Source organism: Crotalus tigris, unplaced genomic scaffold (assembly GCF_016545835.1).
Source record: "Crotalus tigris isolate CLP2741 ecotype Arizona unplaced genomic scaffold, ASM1654583v1 scf7180000018590.67127310178:1205815, whole genome shotgun sequence".
Lineage (NCBI taxonomy): Eukaryota > Metazoa > Chordata > Lepidosauria > Squamata > Viperidae > Crotalus > Crotalus tigris.
In genome coordinates, this window is record NW_024097092.1 from 545,131 (window position 1) to 562,647 (window position 17,517).

The 17,517-nt window shown below is 48.3% G+C and overlaps 1 protein-coding gene across 1 annotated transcript; it reads left to right on the forward strand.

The window, feature by feature from the left end:
• The first annotated feature begins 524 nt into the window (after positions 1 to 524).
• Positions 525 to 17,384, forward strand: ALDH4A1 (aldehyde dehydrogenase 4 family member A1). Its single transcript, XM_039355056.1, has 15 exons — positions 525 to 673; positions 4,958 to 5,051; positions 5,580 to 5,672; positions 6,748 to 6,795; positions 8,200 to 8,355; positions 8,670 to 8,819; positions 9,446 to 9,520; positions 9,770 to 9,957; positions 11,143 to 11,216; positions 11,773 to 11,969; positions 12,645 to 12,692; positions 13,426 to 13,578; positions 13,965 to 14,086; positions 15,078 to 15,196; positions 15,619 to 17,384. Exons 1-15 carry the CDS (start codon positions 627 to 629, stop codon positions 15,729 to 15,731), a joined length of 1,677 nt encoding a protein of 558 aa, XP_039210990.1. The 5' UTR covers positions 525 to 626; the 3' UTR covers positions 15,732 to 17,384.
• The last annotated feature ends 133 nt before the right edge of the window (positions 17,385 to 17,517 follow it).

A 17,517-nucleotide genomic window follows, 5' to 3' on the forward strand; every position in this document is an offset into this window, starting at 1 on the left:
ATCACATCACATCAGTGGCATCCCCCTTCCCAAGTTGCAATCGCCGCCTCCTTGGGGCAACGGCCCTAGGTTTGGAGCGGGGACGCTGCGCCTGGTTCCCACCGTGAGAGTGATGGGAGTTGTAGTCCTGCGTCCCCCGCTCCCTCCCTCCCCCGTGCCCCACTCAATTGAGCAACTTTTCCAGGGGGGAGGAGTAGGGCCAGCGCGGCTCCCGATTGGTGCTCCAGGGGGCGCCTTCGGATTGGTCGCCCTGCTTCCCGCCCCTTTCCCTGGGCGGGTGAGGGGCTCGTCCATTCGTGGCGCCCGAGAGGGGTGTTCCCTTGCCCCGAAAGGCCCTTTCTACAGCTTCGGAGCCACTTCCGAAAGTTTACAGAAATATATGTGTGTGTGTGTGTGTGTGTGTGTGTGTGTATGTGTATATATATATATATAAAAAACAGGGTAATCGCGTCCTTCTTGCGGAGGGAGCGACAAAGCGCGTCTTCGGCCAAGGGGAAAAGAAAAAAGACCGGGTCCCCCCCTTTTCTCGCCCGAGGAATGGTTCGGCCCAATCGGCGGCACGCGCCGCCCGGCATAGCTGCCGCCCGTCTCTTCCCTCAGGATCGGGCGCGAGGAGGAGGAGGAGGATGGCGCTGCCTCTGCTCCGCCGGCCGGGCTCCCTGCGCGGGCTGAGGTGAGTCTCTCTCTCGCTCGCTCTTGGGGGGGCCTTCCCCGGGGACTCCCACCCCCATCCTCCCCGGCGCTTCGGGGGGGGCTCCCGCCGCCTGGGAGGATGGGGGGAGGGGAGGGGGGGGTCCCTCCTAAGGGAGGGGGGCATTGCCCTCATTGGGCCTCTTGAGGGAGGGGAGGGAAGCCCCCCCCCAACAAGGGGCGCCTCAGGGATGGGCTTCACCCCCCATTCCCTCCCCCTCCCCCATATTGGAAAATAATTCATAATAATAAGTTTTAAGAAATAAACCCCCCCCCCCGTTGGACGTCTCCTCAGGCCACCATCATTTTATGCTGCTGCTCTTCGGATTATTCTAGTGATTAGGCTTGGGCCATGCTCACTGCCCTTGGTGCATTCATGTCACTGCTGGGGATCATGAATAAGAACAAAATAATAGCAATAATAGTAATAATAATAGCACTTGGACTTTATATACCGCTTTGCAGCCCTCTCTGAGCGGTTTATAGAGTCAGCCTGTTGAACCCCCCCCAACAATCTGGGTCCTGGTTTTACCCACCTCAGAAAGATGGAAGGCTGAGTCGACCAATAATAATAATAATAATAATAATCATCATCATCATTATCCTCATCATTCCAGGTCCTGGGTAAGGACTCGATAGGTAGATAAATTGCCAAATCCAGTCTGAACATCTGGCTGACTGTGCAATGATCCCTAACAATAATAATTGTCACCCAAATAATAATTGTCACCCAGACTTAGCAATTATTGATAACAAAAACAAAAAAGTCTGGATAGTGGCAGTGCCTGGAGAAAGAACTGGAGAAGATAACAAAATACAAAGACCTACAAATAGAAATAGAAAGACTGTGGCAAAAGCAAGCAAGGGTAGTACCAATAGTAATAGGCTCCTTGGGTGCAATCCCAAAACAACTGGAGCATCACTTGAACACCATCATCGTCATTGACAAATTCGCTATTAGTCAATTGCAAAAGGCGGCCTTACTAGGAACTGCTTCCATCCTGCGACGAGATCTGTAATACCATCAAACATCCACATCTGCCTATCCCAGGTCCTGGGTAAGGACTCGATAGGTAGACAAAATGCCAAATCCAGTCTGAACATCTGGCTGACTGTGATGATACATCATCATCATCATCATAACATGCATTTTCTTCCAATAATAATATGAATATGCATTTTCTTCCTTTCAGCCTCTATTTGCTATTTTCCTTATCTTCCTCCTAAGGCAGGGGTTCCCAGCCGGGGGTGCAAGACAATATTCCAGGGGGTGCTCAAACTTGCATTTAGAAATTTCAAAATTATAGTGTATATGCATCATTTGTTGCCGTTATTTCAAACTTTTGCAAGGGGTGCAAGAATATATCAGAAGCGTTCTAGGGGTGCTGGGTACAAAAAAGGTTGGGAACCACTGGCCTAAGGGAACCTGGCAGGTGTGCCATCTGGATCAGCTGATCTGTCAAGCTTTTAAGGTTTCAGCCATTACTGTTGTCGTATAAATCAAATATAAGTAAACACTAATATGCACATGTGTATACACATACACACACACGCTATAGAGCTAGTCCTTGACCACAATGGAGCCCAAAATTTCCGTTGCTAACGGAGGAAATTTGCTAAGTGAGTTTTACCCCACTTTACGTCCTTTCGTGCCACAGTTGTTAAGTGAATCTGGCTTCCCCATTGACTTTGTCACAAGGTCGCAAAAGGGGATCACATGACCTCAGGACAGGGCAACCGTCGTAAATATAAACCAAGCGTCCGAATTTTGGATCATGCTGCAATGATTGTAAGTATGAAAAACGGTCCTAGGTCACTTTTTACGGTGCCACTGTAACTTCAGACGGTCACTAAATGAACTATTGTAAGTTGAGGGCTACCTATGCGTAGGCATAGACATATTGGGGAGGGGGATAAGACTCTTTTTCCTGGGTTACCCAGAAAACCTTTGGGATCCCTGTCCCCCAGTGTCAAGTTCAGCTCCTTGGGGGGGGGACACTTTTTTTTCCTTTCCTGTTTACGTTTTTTTAATTTTGCTTCTAGCCTGGGGCTTAAGAAAAGGACAGGTTTGTTGTGGTGATGAAATATTCTCGTAGGCTAGTGGAAATTTTGTTTTCTGTTTTTTAGTTTTTTTTGCTTGGTGAGTAGGAATAGATCCGACAGGGCTGGAAGATCAAACCGGCCTTCCGGTTTCCATCCTCAGCGTAAATTCCAATTTAAAAACAACGGCCTTCGCTGTCGGAATTGGCCTTTTCGGGCTACTTGGGTGCAGGAAGAATTACAACTTAAAAGACCCCAGGAAAGCAATAAAATGCAGAACCCAAATAAAAGTGATCAGAAGTCATGCAGCTAGTCCTCAACTTAACAAACCATTCGTTTAGTGGCGATGCAAAGTCCCAGTGGCACCGGCAAAAAAGTGACTTATGACCAGTTTTCACACTTAACGATCATCATAGTGTCCCCGTATTTACGGGATCAAAATTTGGATGCTTGGCAACTGGTTTGTATATATGACAGTTGCCACCTTCCAGGGGTCCCGGGATCCGATCCCCTTTTGTGACCCTCCCCGCTGGCTTCTAACGAGCAAAATCAGTACAGGAAGCCAGATTCACTTAATGGAGCATGATTCACTTAACAACTGTAGTGAATTGCTTAACTGTGGCCAAAAAAAACAAAACAACAACAGGAAAATCATGCATAGCTGCCTTCACTGCCACCTTGTTTAGCAATGGAAATTCTGGTCCCAGTTGAGGCCTACCTGTAAATTCCTAAATTGTTTGGTTAAGAAAGCCCCAATTCAGTGGAAAGCTTTAAATTTGGGGCCCAGAAGTTTCAGTCTCCTATCATTCCCCCCCCTCCCCCATTTCAGGTTTACCTCTGAATGCCTCTTTTTTTTAATCTACATACACTTTCCTTTCTGGTCCTTATCACAATGAGGAGGGCTTTGGCCTTATCAGCCTTGCCTGAGATAAAGCAAAGCTGGGACCAAAGAAACTGAACACCTGTCCTTGTTTGTTCAGGTCTTTTGCTTTCAACTTGTGCCCAGGGCCTTCAAAATCAAGGTTGTGCCTCAAAACCCTGCTGAGGCAGGAAAAATCAGACTTTTGCCCCTGGGTGCAAAAGTCCAGCTCCTCAAGCATTCATTTTGCTGACCACCTATTCCTGTCTGGAATTTGGAAAGCAAAAAGGAGTTGGAGAGGAAAGCTTTTGAAAGAACAGTGCCTTCTCAGAAAGTCTCCTTTTGGAGTCGACACTCCCCGTGTTTTCATAGCGTGTGTCAACTGTCAGTTTTTTAAAAATATTATGAATTAGGCTCGGATTGGGGAAAACCTGCTTCACATCGAACTTACAAAGGGATTTTCAGCAGATTAACTGTTTTTGCGCAGTCTCGAGTCCCAAGGGGAAAAGCCACATTTTAAACTTCAGTTAACCACATTTTATTTACAAGGTTTAAACTCCCATTTCAGACGGGAAATTAAGTTCCTGGCAGTAACATGCCCCTGTCCTCAGACTGACCATGTAAGAAGCATGACACACAAGGAAAAGGAAATGGGGAGGGAAGTGGAACTTAGCAGTCATTGGGGGAAGACCTAGGTAGTAGGTCTGGTTATTTATAGCTTAGGAAGGTGATGAAGCCTCTCAAAAAGTAATAGGAGCATACAGCTTATATACCACTGCCTGCAACGCTGTATCAATACCCGTAAGGGAATCTTTCTATTTTATTTTATTTTATTTTAATGCCTGTCTTGTTAAAAAAAAACCTGTGTTGCAAAATATATAAGAGAAAGCCTCTTAATTTTGCACTCCCTAAAACAAATAATGCAAGGTTCAAGTTTTAAACTTCCCTCTCCTTTTTTTTTTTTTTTTCCAGTTCTGGTTTAATCCTTTCTCAGGGGTTTGTTAATGCCCTTGTTTGTCGGCATTTCTCTCTTTCTCCTAGAACAGTGTTTCTCAACCTTGACCATTTTAAGGCATGTGGACTTCAACTCCCAGAATTCCACAGCCAGCATTGCTGGCTGTGGAATTCTGGGAGTTGAAGTCCACATGCCTTAAAATGGTCAAGGTTGAGAAACACTGTCCTGGAATGTCACAGCCCTATACGTGGCTTTCCCCATTCGCCTTCCTTCTTTTAACGGCGCGGCCCTCTTTGGAGCTGAAGAAATAAAGCTTTAGTCCATCAAGCCTGGAGATTTCTCCGGGATCCCTCGTGATTGTCACGTAAAGTGAAATAATGTCTGCTTTTTTCTTTCTTTCCCCATCCTCCCAGCCTGCGATGGCAACACCATGCCTCTGCAAAGGTGGTCAACGAACCCGTTTTGGCCTACAAACCTGGGAGCCCTGAGCGAGCCACCCTCCAGCAGGTAACAATGCCCTCTTTGTGGCCTAGTAACGAGAGCATCCAGTCAAGGGACAGCGAACACATGAAACTGGAGACCGCTTGATTTCCAAGCTCTGTTGCAGCCTTTAGTTGCAGGGCCTGCTTGCTTGGGTATAGAAGCAAGGCTGCACTTTGATTGGCATCAATCAGCAAAAGGCAGGGACTGCACGGGTGGCTGCAGTTTAGTGGCTCTGCCTTGCTTGTAACAGGCAGGTAAAGATTCCAAGACTGAGGGTTTGGAGAAAATAGGATTTGGTGAGAAATTTGAAGCGAGGAAGAAAGACAGTAGCCATTTCAGATGTTAAGGATTGCAAGGAAGGAAGGAAGCAGGCTTTTGGTTGTGGAGAACAACAAAACACAACACTGGGGAATGAAAAGAGGGAGCACAAGGAGGTCCCCAGAAGAGGCAACGTGTGTGAGCAGCACAAGGATCAGAGAAAGAATTTGTGGTGATCTGGAGAGCAGAACAGATGAGCTAGCCTGTTTACAGAATTGTTGCTTCCTTCTCTAGGCTCTAAATGACATGAGGGGCAAGACCGAAGAGATCCCGTGTGTCGTTGGGGGGGAGAAAGTCTGGACAGCCGACGTGAGGTATCAAGTGTCGGTGAGTTCCGCCAGCAAGGGCCTGCTTCATTGGTAGTCTGATGTAACAGCTGTGTTAAAATTCCCCCTTCTTTCCCCAAACAGTTTTAGTTGTAAAAAGAGCATATTTCATCCATGTTTGACCAAAGGCCTTAAAAGTCTCTGTTTGGTGGTAACCAGTACTGGCGAGAAGTATTTTACTCAATGCGTTTCTTTTTGGTGAATCTATCACAGTTGGAATGTTTACTTTAAAATGATCAGATGCATTTCTGTTGGAATATTCATGAACAGGAAGAGCCATGTGGTAACTCAGTCAGCCAATGTGAAGAAAGTGCTACTGAGTCTGTGCAAAAAAGAGTATTGCGTTAGGAGCTGGATTTCCAGTCTCAAGTTTTTGTCTCTGGTCTGTCTCTGTAAGAAGCCTTCATTAAGCTATGTTGCTGTAAAGAAGAATGGTATTGTAAATATTTTTATATAAATATAAAGTTATTTTGAATCAGCTAAATGCAGTCAACTGTGAGAGCTTCTGATTTATTTTTCACCAATAGAGAAATTAAAATTCTCTAACAATTTCTGTTTGAAACAAGCACAGGTGTTTTTTTATTATTATTATTATTATTATCGATCATCGCACAGTCAGCCAGATGTTCAGACTGGATTTGGCATTTTGTCTACCTATCGAGTCCTTACCCAGGACCTGGGATAGGCAGATGTGGATGTTTGATGGTATTACAGATATCGTCGCAGGATGGAAGCAGTTCCTAATAAGGCCGCCTTTTGCAATTGACTAATAGCGAATTTGTCAGTGCCAATGGTGTTCAAGTGGTGCTCCAGTTGTTTTGGGATTGCACCCAAGGAGCCTATGACTATTGGTACTACCCTTGCTTGCTTTTGCCACAGTCTTTCTATTTCTATTTGTAGGTCTTTGTATTTTGTTATCTTCTCCATTTCTTTCTCTTCTATTCTGCTATCTCCAGGCACTGCCACTATTATTATTATTATTATTATTATTATTATTATTATTATTATTCTACTCGGAGAAATTGCTGGTCAGAATTGTCACATTTTTCTTCCTCTCTCCCTCCTGTTTTTTTCAGCCTTTTAAACATTTACACAAAGTGGCCAAATACTGCTACGCTGATAAGGTGAGCAACGCACCCTACAGTAAGACTTTTTTGGAATGTTCCAGGTAGGACTCAGATGGAGGCTGTGTTTGTAAGCACATTTTATGATGATCTTGTAAGCTCCAGAGAGCCATCTACGAAGGAGGATGTCCTTCGTTTGTCTGAATGACTTACTGTCCTGTCCCTGACTCCAGGCATTCAGCCTCTCTCTGTTTCTGCCTTTGAGATTAATGCCTTCCCTCATTCCCAATGCAGCAGAATGTAACCCTCCTTTCCTGGCCAAATTACTTTTCCATGCCCACAACACAACCTGTACACAGCCTATAGAGCAGTGGTTCTCAACCTTTTTAATGCCGCGACCCCCAACCGGTCGTAAGTCGAGGACTACTCAACCGGTCGTAAGTCGACTACTCAACTGGTGCAGCACCGTTTGCAGAAGGGGACTTTTGGCGGGCTCAGCAGGGCAGAGACAGCCTGGACAATTCCTATTGGCTTTTGAAAGCCAATAGAATTAGACTCCATTCAAGAAAGTCTATTCTATTGGCTTTCAAAAGCCAACAGAATAAAAGGGAGTAGCACAGCTAAGGAAAAGGGGGGAAAAAATGGCAGACTGCGTTGTTTGGCGACCCCCGTGAAATGGTCGTTCGACCCCAAATGGGGTCCCGACCCACAGGTGGAGAACCACTGCTATAGATAAAGGAATGCCAGCGAAGGCAGAGTTATACAAAAATGCAAACTCAAACCTGGTTAACAAAAATTTTTGATCACCTCTGGCCATCCTTGGTGAATAATTGGGTTATTTAAAAAAAAGACAGAGGAAACGGATAGCCCTTGACGGAAGGAGCTGCTAAGGATTAATCCGTTTTTAAAGCCAACCAAGATACTGGCCATCACATGGCAGTGAGTCCCACATTTTCACGATGGTTGTAGCATTAAAAAAAAAAAAACTTGTGAAAGTGTGTCTGCGGGAGGGGTGTCTTCTATGCCAGTGTTTCCCAAACTTGACAATTTTAAGGCATGAGGACTTCAACTGTCAGAATTCCACAGCCAGCAATGCTGGCTGTGGAATTCTGGGAGTTGAAGTCCACATGCCTTAAAATTGTCAAGTTTGGGAAACACTGTTCTATGCCAACCTTTTGGGCAACAGGGACCGGTGCCATGGAAAAAGTTTTTTTCCACGGACCAGAAGGGGTGTGGTTTTGTGTACTGCTTGCATCCCATGGATGGGGCTTTTTGTTTGTTCGTGCGGCCCGGTTGCTGGCATGCTATGGACCGGTGCCGATCCACGGACCAGGGATTGGGGACCCCTGTTCTATGCTGTGCTTCATTCCACCAACCTCTCATCCCCCCCCCCACCCACCTGGTCAGTTCATAAATAAATACAAATGAATCCCCTCAAATGTGGGCCATTTTCTGCCCATTTAGGACTTGTTGAATAAGGCCATTATCTCTGCGTTGGGTGCCCGGAAGGACTGGGATCTCCGGCCCATCCAGGACCGCGCGAAGGTCTTCTTCAAAGCTGCCGACATCCTGAGCGGGCCCAGAAGGGCAGAGATCTTAGCCAAGACCATGGTCGGCCAGGTAGGTGGGTGCACAGCTGGCTCGGATCACAGCTGGCTCACACGGCCCTGCTCAAGGACAGATGCTCCACGGCTGGGAAGGAAACAAGCACGTGGAGGGGGCCCAGACTAAATGAAGGAATACGTAGCGGTTGTCTTAGAGGGGGCCAAAAGGGAAGCTCCTTTGGGTGGGATTTGGCTTGGGGGCCGTCAGTTGCTAACCCCGGGCGTTGCTAGCTTTGTCCAAAGTCTTCTCTGCCCCCCCCCCACCACCACCATGCAAATCTTCTGCAATCTTGCCCTGATATGCTTCTTTTACCCCCTCTTTATCTCCAGGCTAAAACGGTCATCCAAGCAGAAATCGATGCGGCCGCCGAGCTGGCGGACTTTTTCCGCTTCAACGCCAAATACGCCCTGGAGTTGGAGGGGGAGCAGCCCATCAGCGCCCCCCCCAGCACCAACAGCCTGGTGTATCGGGGGCTGGAGGTAGGGTTGACGACGCTGAAGCTTCAGTCCTGGTTTTGCAGGATCTGGGGCCGGTAAGGGGGGGGGGGCTGTGAAGGCAGCTCCAGAGAATTTGGGGAGGGGGGTGTCTTTGCTTCTCCACTGTGCTGCTGAGGGCTGTCCAGTCACCTTACCCAAGCAGGGGGAGACAACACCTGCCTTACATGGTTGCGTTGAAAGCGTTTGCACCCCCTCCTCCTTTTCCGCAGCCCCCAGCCACTGGGCTCTTGCACAGATTGTAAAAATTGGTTATTTATGAATCATACACGCAGCAGACTTCATTTTCGTTTCTCCTGATAGTGAGGGGAGAAGCTGAAAGTTAAAACAAGCATGAGGTTATTTCCCCCCCCCCCTTAGCAGATAGCAAAATAGAAATTATCCATTTCCCACCATCTCCACACTGCCCACCTTTTCCCTTTTCGCACACTTTTTCCAGCATGAGGACTGGAATCTTGAAATGGGGAAGCCGTGCCTAAGGTCACGTTCCCTCAGACTAGCCGCAGTCTGTCAAGAGGTTGGGGCTTGCGAGGTGCATCTCTTATCCTGCCCCCCCCTTCTAAAGCTGTCTGGGGGGGCTCACCTTTCCCTGTCCCTCGCCTCTTCCGCAGGGCTTTGTGGCTGCGATCTCCCCCTTCAACTTCACCGCCATCGGAGGAAACTTAGCAGGAGCCCCAGCACTGATGGTGAGTTTGGTGCATCCATTCCGTTCCTTCAAGTCTTCAGCCTTTGCAAATAGCCCCCCCCTCCAAGTCTTTTTCCTGTTTCTGGGGTGCACCCAAACACAAAACGTTCTCTGCTTCTTCCTCACCAGCTGAGGTGCTTTTGAGGATGCAAAAATTCCTTTTGCACCCTTGAGGACTAGAACCTTCCTTAGGCTGCATCTAGAGGGCTCTTTCTCTCTCTCTCTCTTCCCCCCCCCGCCCCCCTGCCAGGGCAACGTGGTCCTTTGGAAGCCCAGCGACTCGGCCATGCTGTCCAGTTACGCCGTCTATCAGATCCTTTTGGAAGCCGGGCTGCCTCCCAACGTCATCCAGTTTGTCCCAGCAGCGGGCACCACATTCGGGGACACCGTGACTGGCTCGGAGCACTTGGCTGGCATCAACTTCACTGGCAGCGTCCCGTAAGTCTGGGGTCTGTTTGTGTTACCGAGGCCCCATCCTCAATCCAACTCTTAAGCAAGCTCTCTGCATCCTCCCCAACCTTGCCCCCTTCTTACAGATATTGGGCATTTTTAAAACACACTCCTGCCCCTTGCAGCTTTCCTGACCTCACTGGGATAGAAAGCTGGATGGGCTGGCCTCTTCATCAACAACACCACTTGGGCCCTCTCAGTGTGGCATGGACCCTGGGGTCCCACCCTCCACCCATATCATTCCAACAGCTGTAAACCTGTAAGCGGAAGTCCAGGCACTCCGCCTTCAACCCCCAACGCTTCTCCATCTTCTCTGTTTCCCCCCCCCCCCAAAAAGGTCCAATCGAGGTAGGACTTAAACAGAACCAGTAAATATTTTGAGAAAGCTTCCAGGGTCAATGCAATGTTGTTGTTATGATTTCAATGCCCGTCCCCTCTTTCAGAAGCCTGTTGTTGGTGGGTCCCGGGGATTGCAATCCAGAAAGAAAATAGTTCAGCTTTCTTAGCGCTCTCTCTCTTTCTTTCTCTCTCTCTCTCTCTCTGTCTCTCTCTCTCTCTCTCTCTCACACACACACACACACACCCCCTCCCCTTCTCTTCCCTTCCTTGATTTCAAGTGTGACCAGCGTCTTGCTTTTCAAAACAATAAAAATGCTAATAGCTTCACCCCAGGAGTTCCACACTCTGCCTTTTAATTTATGAGCTGCTCCCCCACCACCTTAAGGACGAGCCCAGCGAGCATGGTTTTTCTCCTCCTCCCCCCCTCTTTTTAGAAAGCCAGCGATTGCAAGCATCGGGGAGGGGGGAGGCCTTCCCGCTCCCCCTCCCCAAGACAGCCTCTGCTGACACACCGCTTGTGAGAAATACTAAACAGCTGGCCCTCTCCTTACAAAGAATGTTGTCTCCTGGTTTTTAAGAAGTTTCTGCTTTCAGTGCTTGTGGCATTGGGGTGGGGGTGGGGGCAGGAAGCCCTAAGAGAACAAGAGGGGCTTCCCCCTAACCCCAGTCAGCCTTGGCTTGTCTGCGCAGGGAGGGGGCGGCCGAGTGGGACCCCAGCAGGGTGTGAGTTTGAAAAGAGGGGTGCCTGCAGACTTTGACAGGGGCAGAGCACCAGGAGAACAGGGGAGAAAAGTGAATAATTAGGTCTTTTCTCATCTTTTTTTTTTTTTCAAGGACTTTTAAGCATCTTTGGAAGCAGGTCTCTGAAAACCTCGACCAGTACCGCACCTTCCCTCGGCTGGCTGGGGGTAAGAACTGGGAATGTATTTGGCTTTATTTCTTTTCCTACCCCAGAAGGCAACACACACACCCCTGCAGGTAGTATGAAGGGCTCATCTTGATCGTGAATCCAAAGAGCTTTGGGTAGCTACCTAATCCGTGGCACTGACTGTCTCCGGCATATATTGCCGGCTGGCTCTTTTAAAACCAAACGGCCAAGCGGCACCCCACATGCTAAACTGGTGACAAGCAGAAAGCTCCCACCTCCCCCAGCACGGTGGGGAAGTATTTGCCCTGCTGCCCATCTCGCAGGGAACTGGCCAAGCACCCAGACCTCTTGGATTTCTCCTAAGCCCCCCAGAACTCCCACCGTGCTGCCAACTTCTCCCTTCCTCCCCCCTCAAATATTTTGCAAGTTGTTTTCAGCAATTCCACACCTGCCGGGTGTTCCCCAATAGTTTTTGCAACAACTTCAAAGCCAAGGAGGTTTTCCACTGTGGGAGTGTCAAGTCCTCCCCCAAACTGGGAGGGCGATGCCTAAAACTAGACCGTCGCCCCTCACTTGTCCATGTCTCCCTTTCCCAGAATGTGGGGGGAAGAATTTCCACTTCGTCCACGCCTCGGCGGACGTGCCCAGCGTGGTGAGCGGGACGCTCCGCTCGGCCTTTGAGTACAGCGGGCAGAAGTGCTCGGCGTGTTCCCGCCTCTACGTGCCGGATTCTCTGTGGCCTCGCGTCAAAGCTGGGCTGCTGGAGGAGCACCAGAAGATCAAAGTGGGAGACGTGAGTTGTGGCTTGGCGGTTGGGGTGCCTCACAGACTCCCCGGTGCCCCCAAAGTAGTTTCTCAAAGGGTGCTTCCCCTCCCCTCCTGCCCCCAGGCCCACCTTCAATTTCAACAGGCACTCTTGTGACTTAAGAATTAACTTTCAGGGCATGGCTGTTGAAGGATGGTCTCTTATATGTGTTTAGTCTAAGGCAGGGGTCCCCAAAACCCCGGTCCGTGGACCAGCACCGGGCTGTGGCGTGCCAGCAACCGGTCCGCACAAACAAGCAGACCCCCATCCGTGGGATGCAGGCAACACACAAAACCACGCACTCTCCAATCCACGGAAAAACCTCTTTCCACGAAACCAGTCCCTGGTGCCCCAAAGGTTGGGGGCCTCTGGTCTAAGGGATAAAGGCACAACATGAAAGGAAGGAGGGAGATGGAGGGAGAAGGGTAAAAAAGTAAGCTAGGAGGTCCTTTTTATTTTTATCGCCACCAGCAGAGAGACTTTTGAATCATTAGTTAACGGAGAACTTTACAAGATCTTGAGATCTTCCCACCTCCAGATCCAACAGGGAACTCATGCAGACTAGAATGGCTCTGTTTCTCTAGATAATAGGGAGCTCGCTGGAGCCGTGTTCAAATTTCCTCCCAAATTCCTTACCTTTTCTTTGTCAATCTTTCTCTGCAGCCAACTGAAGATTTTGGAACGTTCTTCTCTGCCGTGATCGATAGCAAGGTCAGATTGCATTCTCTCTTGTGTGTCTAAACCAGCTTTTATTTTTCCACAGGCAGAATATTTATGCTTGGTGACGTTTGCATGTGCAAACAAGGACTTGGAATCAGCACCTCTCCCTCCCTCCCTCCCCTCCCCCCCTCTCTAACTTACACCTTAGAGCAGTGGTGGCAAATCTATGGCAGGGATGCCAGAGGTGGCACTCAGAGCCCTCTCTGTGGGCACGTACGCCGTTGCCCAAGTCCTAGGCCTTGACCTGGGTCTTATAAAACCTTTGCTGCCATGTGCAAAAAAAAAAAAAAAGGTTCAATCAATCAGTCAATTTCAACTTCTCACGGGAAAAAAAAGATCTCGCAAAGTTGGAATTGATTGATTGAACTTTTTAGTCCCACCCAGTCGGCCATTACTACCGCAGCCACGCCAGCTTGAGGGCCACGCCCACCCGGCACCCGACGATGCATAAGTGGGTTTTGGGTTGCAGTTTGGGCACTTGGTCTCTAAAAGGTTGGCCATCCCTGCCTTAGAGAGTAGTTCCAATACTGAGATAGCACATACTTTGTCATCATTTTCACAAACTCGTTTCAAGGTCTAATGGTTGAGAGGAGAATGCCCTGAGATGTTTGCCTTAAGTGTTCCTGTTCTGAGATGTTTGCCTGCTCATGTGCTAGGCACACCTAGAACTCACTTCTTTGCTACACGGACATCACTGTGCAGTTTCTGCTGCTGTGTCTTTCAGGCGTTTGGACGCATCAAGAAATGGCTGAAGCATGCAGAATCCTCACCCAACCTGAACATCCTAGCTGGAGGCGGCTGTGACGATGCGGTGGGCTATTTTATCCAGCCGTGCATTGTTGAGACAACGGACCCCAAGGACCCCATCATGCAGGAGGTGAGCCTATGCGACGGAGACAGCATTTCCTCGAGAAAATGCTACATACCTCCCACAGTCTTTGCTTGTTCCCTGCGAGGCCAAATCCCCTTCCCTGCCAACTTTCTGCAAAAGTTTAAAATAGCCACGATCGTTGCAAAAACACCATTTAATTAAGGATTTTGCAAACCCTCTCCAGGACTCCCAACACCCTGCGTGGGCGGCACTGGGAAATGTAGTTTAAGCATCACCACAGAGATACCGTCCCTCTCATTTTAGATATGCTCATTTTCCTAGTGAAAGGTGCCCCACGGGTTTACAGAAATGTAGACAGTGATTTTTACAGATGCACCAGCCTTTCATTTTGGTTTGTTTTCTCTCTTTTTTTTTCTCCTCCCCACGGGTAGGAAATCTTTGGGCCGGTTCTGTCAGTCTATGTCTATCCAGAGAAACAGTACAAAGATATTCTCCACCTGATTGACAGCACGTCTCCGTACGGCCTCACAGGGGCAGTGTTTGCCCAGGATAAGTAAGAACCGGGGTGTCTCTGTGGATGTGATGGGGATCACCCTCTCCTTGGATGGGGAATTTGGAAATAACAGCCAGGTTGCATTTAAGAAGTATGTCGGCACAGAACCCAAATACTTTTAATCTTCTCCCAGCTCAACTAGAGTGTGCTAGAACAGGGCTTTTCAACCAGTGGTACGGATACCACCTATGGTACATTGGCACCTGGCAGGTGGTACGCGAGCATCCTAGAAAAGTGGTAGCACGGGAGGGGAATGAGCTGAACTGGTGGCCGCACCGCACAAGCCTGAGCGAGAGACGGCTGGAGCTGCAGGGCTGTCAGGGCTCAGCGGAAGCACCAGGATCAGCAACAGGCTCCAGCTGGAGCTCGGCGCTGATCCTGGTGCTTCTGCTGAGCCCTGAAGAAGCACCAATCAGCTGGAATGTTGCAGCGTCTCCAGGGTCTTGTGATTTACATTCAGATGCTTGGCAACTGATTCATATTTATGACGGTCACAGTGTCCCAGGGTCCTGTGAAGGGACCAGAACCTGCTGCAACCACCCAGCAGATGGGGGGGGATAAAAACCAAACACCCCCCCACCCCACCCCCGCTCCCAAGCCTCAACAGAAATGCTCACAACAATGAAAGCCAGGAGGAAGAGCACCGCCGGGCGGGCAGGCAGGTGTCTTGCTCGGCTGTGGCTTGGGGGGCACTTTTTTCAGTGCCATTGTAACTTTGAACAGTCACTAAGCGAACTGTTGTATGTCGAGGACTACCTGTACTTTATCACTTTTTTCCTTTTTTGGGTTTGGGGGATGGTCATCAAGTTTTTGACACCTTGCTAGGCGGCTGGTGGTACTCGGATGTTGCCATATCCTAAAAGTGGTACAATATACCAGCCTTAATGAAACCCCTTTGATCAGGAGAAGTATATCTTAGGACTCTGGGAAAGGGGCTAAAGTCCTTGCTGGAAGGTCTGATCTCTTTCCCCCTCCCCACATCTTTGCTCAGAGCCGTCATTGCCGAAGCCACTAAACTCCTAAGGAACGCAGCCGGGAATTTTTACATCAATGACAAGTCCACCGGTGCGGTGGTGGCCCAGCAGCCATTTGGAGGTTCTCGTGCCTCAGGTATGTAGAGATCAGATGGTGTGTGTGTGTGTGTGTGTGTGTGCTTAGGATCTGACCTCAGAATGTTTTGCAGCACTTTCTGATAAAATGCAGTTGGTGCTGTTGATATTACCATCATTATCATTGCTTTCATTATTGCTGTGTGAGTCCCCATTCCTGCCAATGGCTCCCAAGCTGAAGAAGTACAAACAAGATGACACCTTTGTTAACCACTATACCTAGTTGTGGCTTGTTGACACAAAGAAGGGAGCCTTTGTGGCACACTGCCACCTTCTTTGCCCATCGCCCAAATCTTGCGAGATGCAAAACGCGCGAGATGTTGGAAGCGAGCCTCGGTTTTCATGGGGCAATGAGATCTAGCAACTTGGAAGTGTTTGGTCGCAGAGGATGCAAATGCTGTTCCTTTCTTCTTTTGGACTCAGGAACCAACGACAAGCCGGGCAGTTCTCATTACATCCTGCGGTGGACCTCTCCCCAGGCGATCAAGGAGACCCACGAGCCGCTGGGGGACTGGAAGTACCCCTACATGCAGTGACGTGGCTTATGGGCCTTGCAGACTTGGACTGCAACCGTCGGTGCGACAGGCTGCGTTTCCCTTCAGCGGCCGTCCTTGCCGATCTCTCCGAAGGCACAAATGACAAGGAGTGAATTGATTTCCTTCTCTGTCACCTGGACATCTTTGGAGAATTTAAAAAAAAAAAATCATATCCTACTGAAAATCAAAATGTACTCCTCCACTTCATTTCTCCAGGGAGGCTTTGCTGCCGACACTCCTTAAATCCACGTTCTTCAACTTTTCTATCTGTTTCTAATACATTTTTGCCTCCTCCACTGGAGGGGAGAAGGGAATTGTGCCAAAAGCAGCCTAGTCAGTGAATCCCTTTTGTTACAGAAAAAAGAGGAACAGCCTGGGAAGAAAGTCACATCCAGAGAAATTGTGAGCATCAAATCAGCCTGCAGCAAAAGCAAGACTATTAACTCCTGTAAACGATCTTCTTGCTCATCCGAAGGAATGTGGGTGGAGGTTTTTGCTCAAAAAGTTTTGCTTGTGTGGCAGTCGCCCTCCAGATGGGGACACTGGTTCTTTTAAAAAGATTGATTTTTGTAAAATTTGAATATTCCAATCAGGGGACAAGTAATGCTTTCTTTAGAGGGTGTCTTTTGGTAGCTTGCAAACGAAGCAAGGCTAATTCTCTGCAAAAGCTCTACAGTCAAGGAACGGAAGAATGCAAATGAAATGTATGAAACTGAACGATTGATGAAAGACTGGCAAACAGCTAATTTGAAGTACCTCAAAGGGCATCAAGCTTGTAAAAATCTCCACAACTCTGTTCGTGCATCAAGCTCCCATCGCTTCCTTATCCCTGTTTTGCTGACTTAACATTTGAGCCCTTTTGTGCTTTGGAAAATTGATTTATAACGAATCGCTTAAGCAGATGTAAACCAACTTGGTTCTACTCCATTAATTCTTAACTCCGATCTTACTCATTGTTTTTGTTCCTAGATAATTGTTTTGATTCCTGGTCCAGATATTCAGACTCATGTTGTCACAATTTCCTGCCAAGCCACATTTACATTTCCAGTTTTCTTGGCTCACGTACATCGCATTTCCATCGCTCAAAGCAGGCTGTCCCTGTACAGGCAGATATGCTCCAAAATCTGCTCTTTTACTTGCACAAAAAGACTTCCTTCCTTCCTTCCTTCCTTCCTTCCTTCCTTCCTTCCTTCCTTCCTTCCTTCCTTCCTTCCTTCCTTCCTCTAAATGCTGCTTCGACTTTATCAAAGTGCAATTAATCCTCAGAACTGCAGATGATTGTTACTGCAAATAGGTCTCAACACTGGATGTGTTTCCAAAAAAAGAAAGGGGAAAAAAATCAGATAAAGCTAAATCAACCCTCACCAATTTCATGACGGCTAGATGACAGCGCCCATCTTTCCAGACAGGGCTGCTCCTTCCACATGTGGGGAGACCACCAAGTCTGTGCTCACTTGTTGAAGCTTTTCCGTTCCTGAGCGATAGGAGCAGGCAGGTTACAATCAGCCTCCCAATTCCTGACTTGGGGATGCATGGAGAACCAATAGTTGTTATGGTCATCAGAGTTTAAACAGCTTCCCTAAGTGAGTTGGGTTGATCAAGCATTGATAATGTGTCAGGAGAAGACTATTAATAAATCTTTCTGCAAAAAAAGAACCGTCTGGAGTGCATTTTTCCAGTTCAGAAAAAGGTGGCTGAATGTTATTTGTTGGGAACGGATCAGAGCCCATCCTGGGTCTTTTAAACAACCAGTGATTGGTGCTTTCAGCTCGTAGCATCTCAAGAC

Coding starts and splice junctions, on each gene's coding strand:
- ALDH4A1 (XM_039355056.1), top strand. CDS start 627: ATGGCGCTGCCTCTGCTCCGCCGGCCGGGCTCCCTGCGCGGGCTGAG. Junction 5,673..6,747: donor ACGTGAGGTATCAAGTGTCG/GTGAGTTCCGCC, acceptor TGTTTTTTTCAG/CCTTTTAAACATTTACACAA. Junction 15,197..15,618: donor TGGAGGTTCTCGTGCCTCAG/GTATGTAGAGAT, acceptor TTTTGGACTCAG/GAACCAACGACAAGCCGGGC.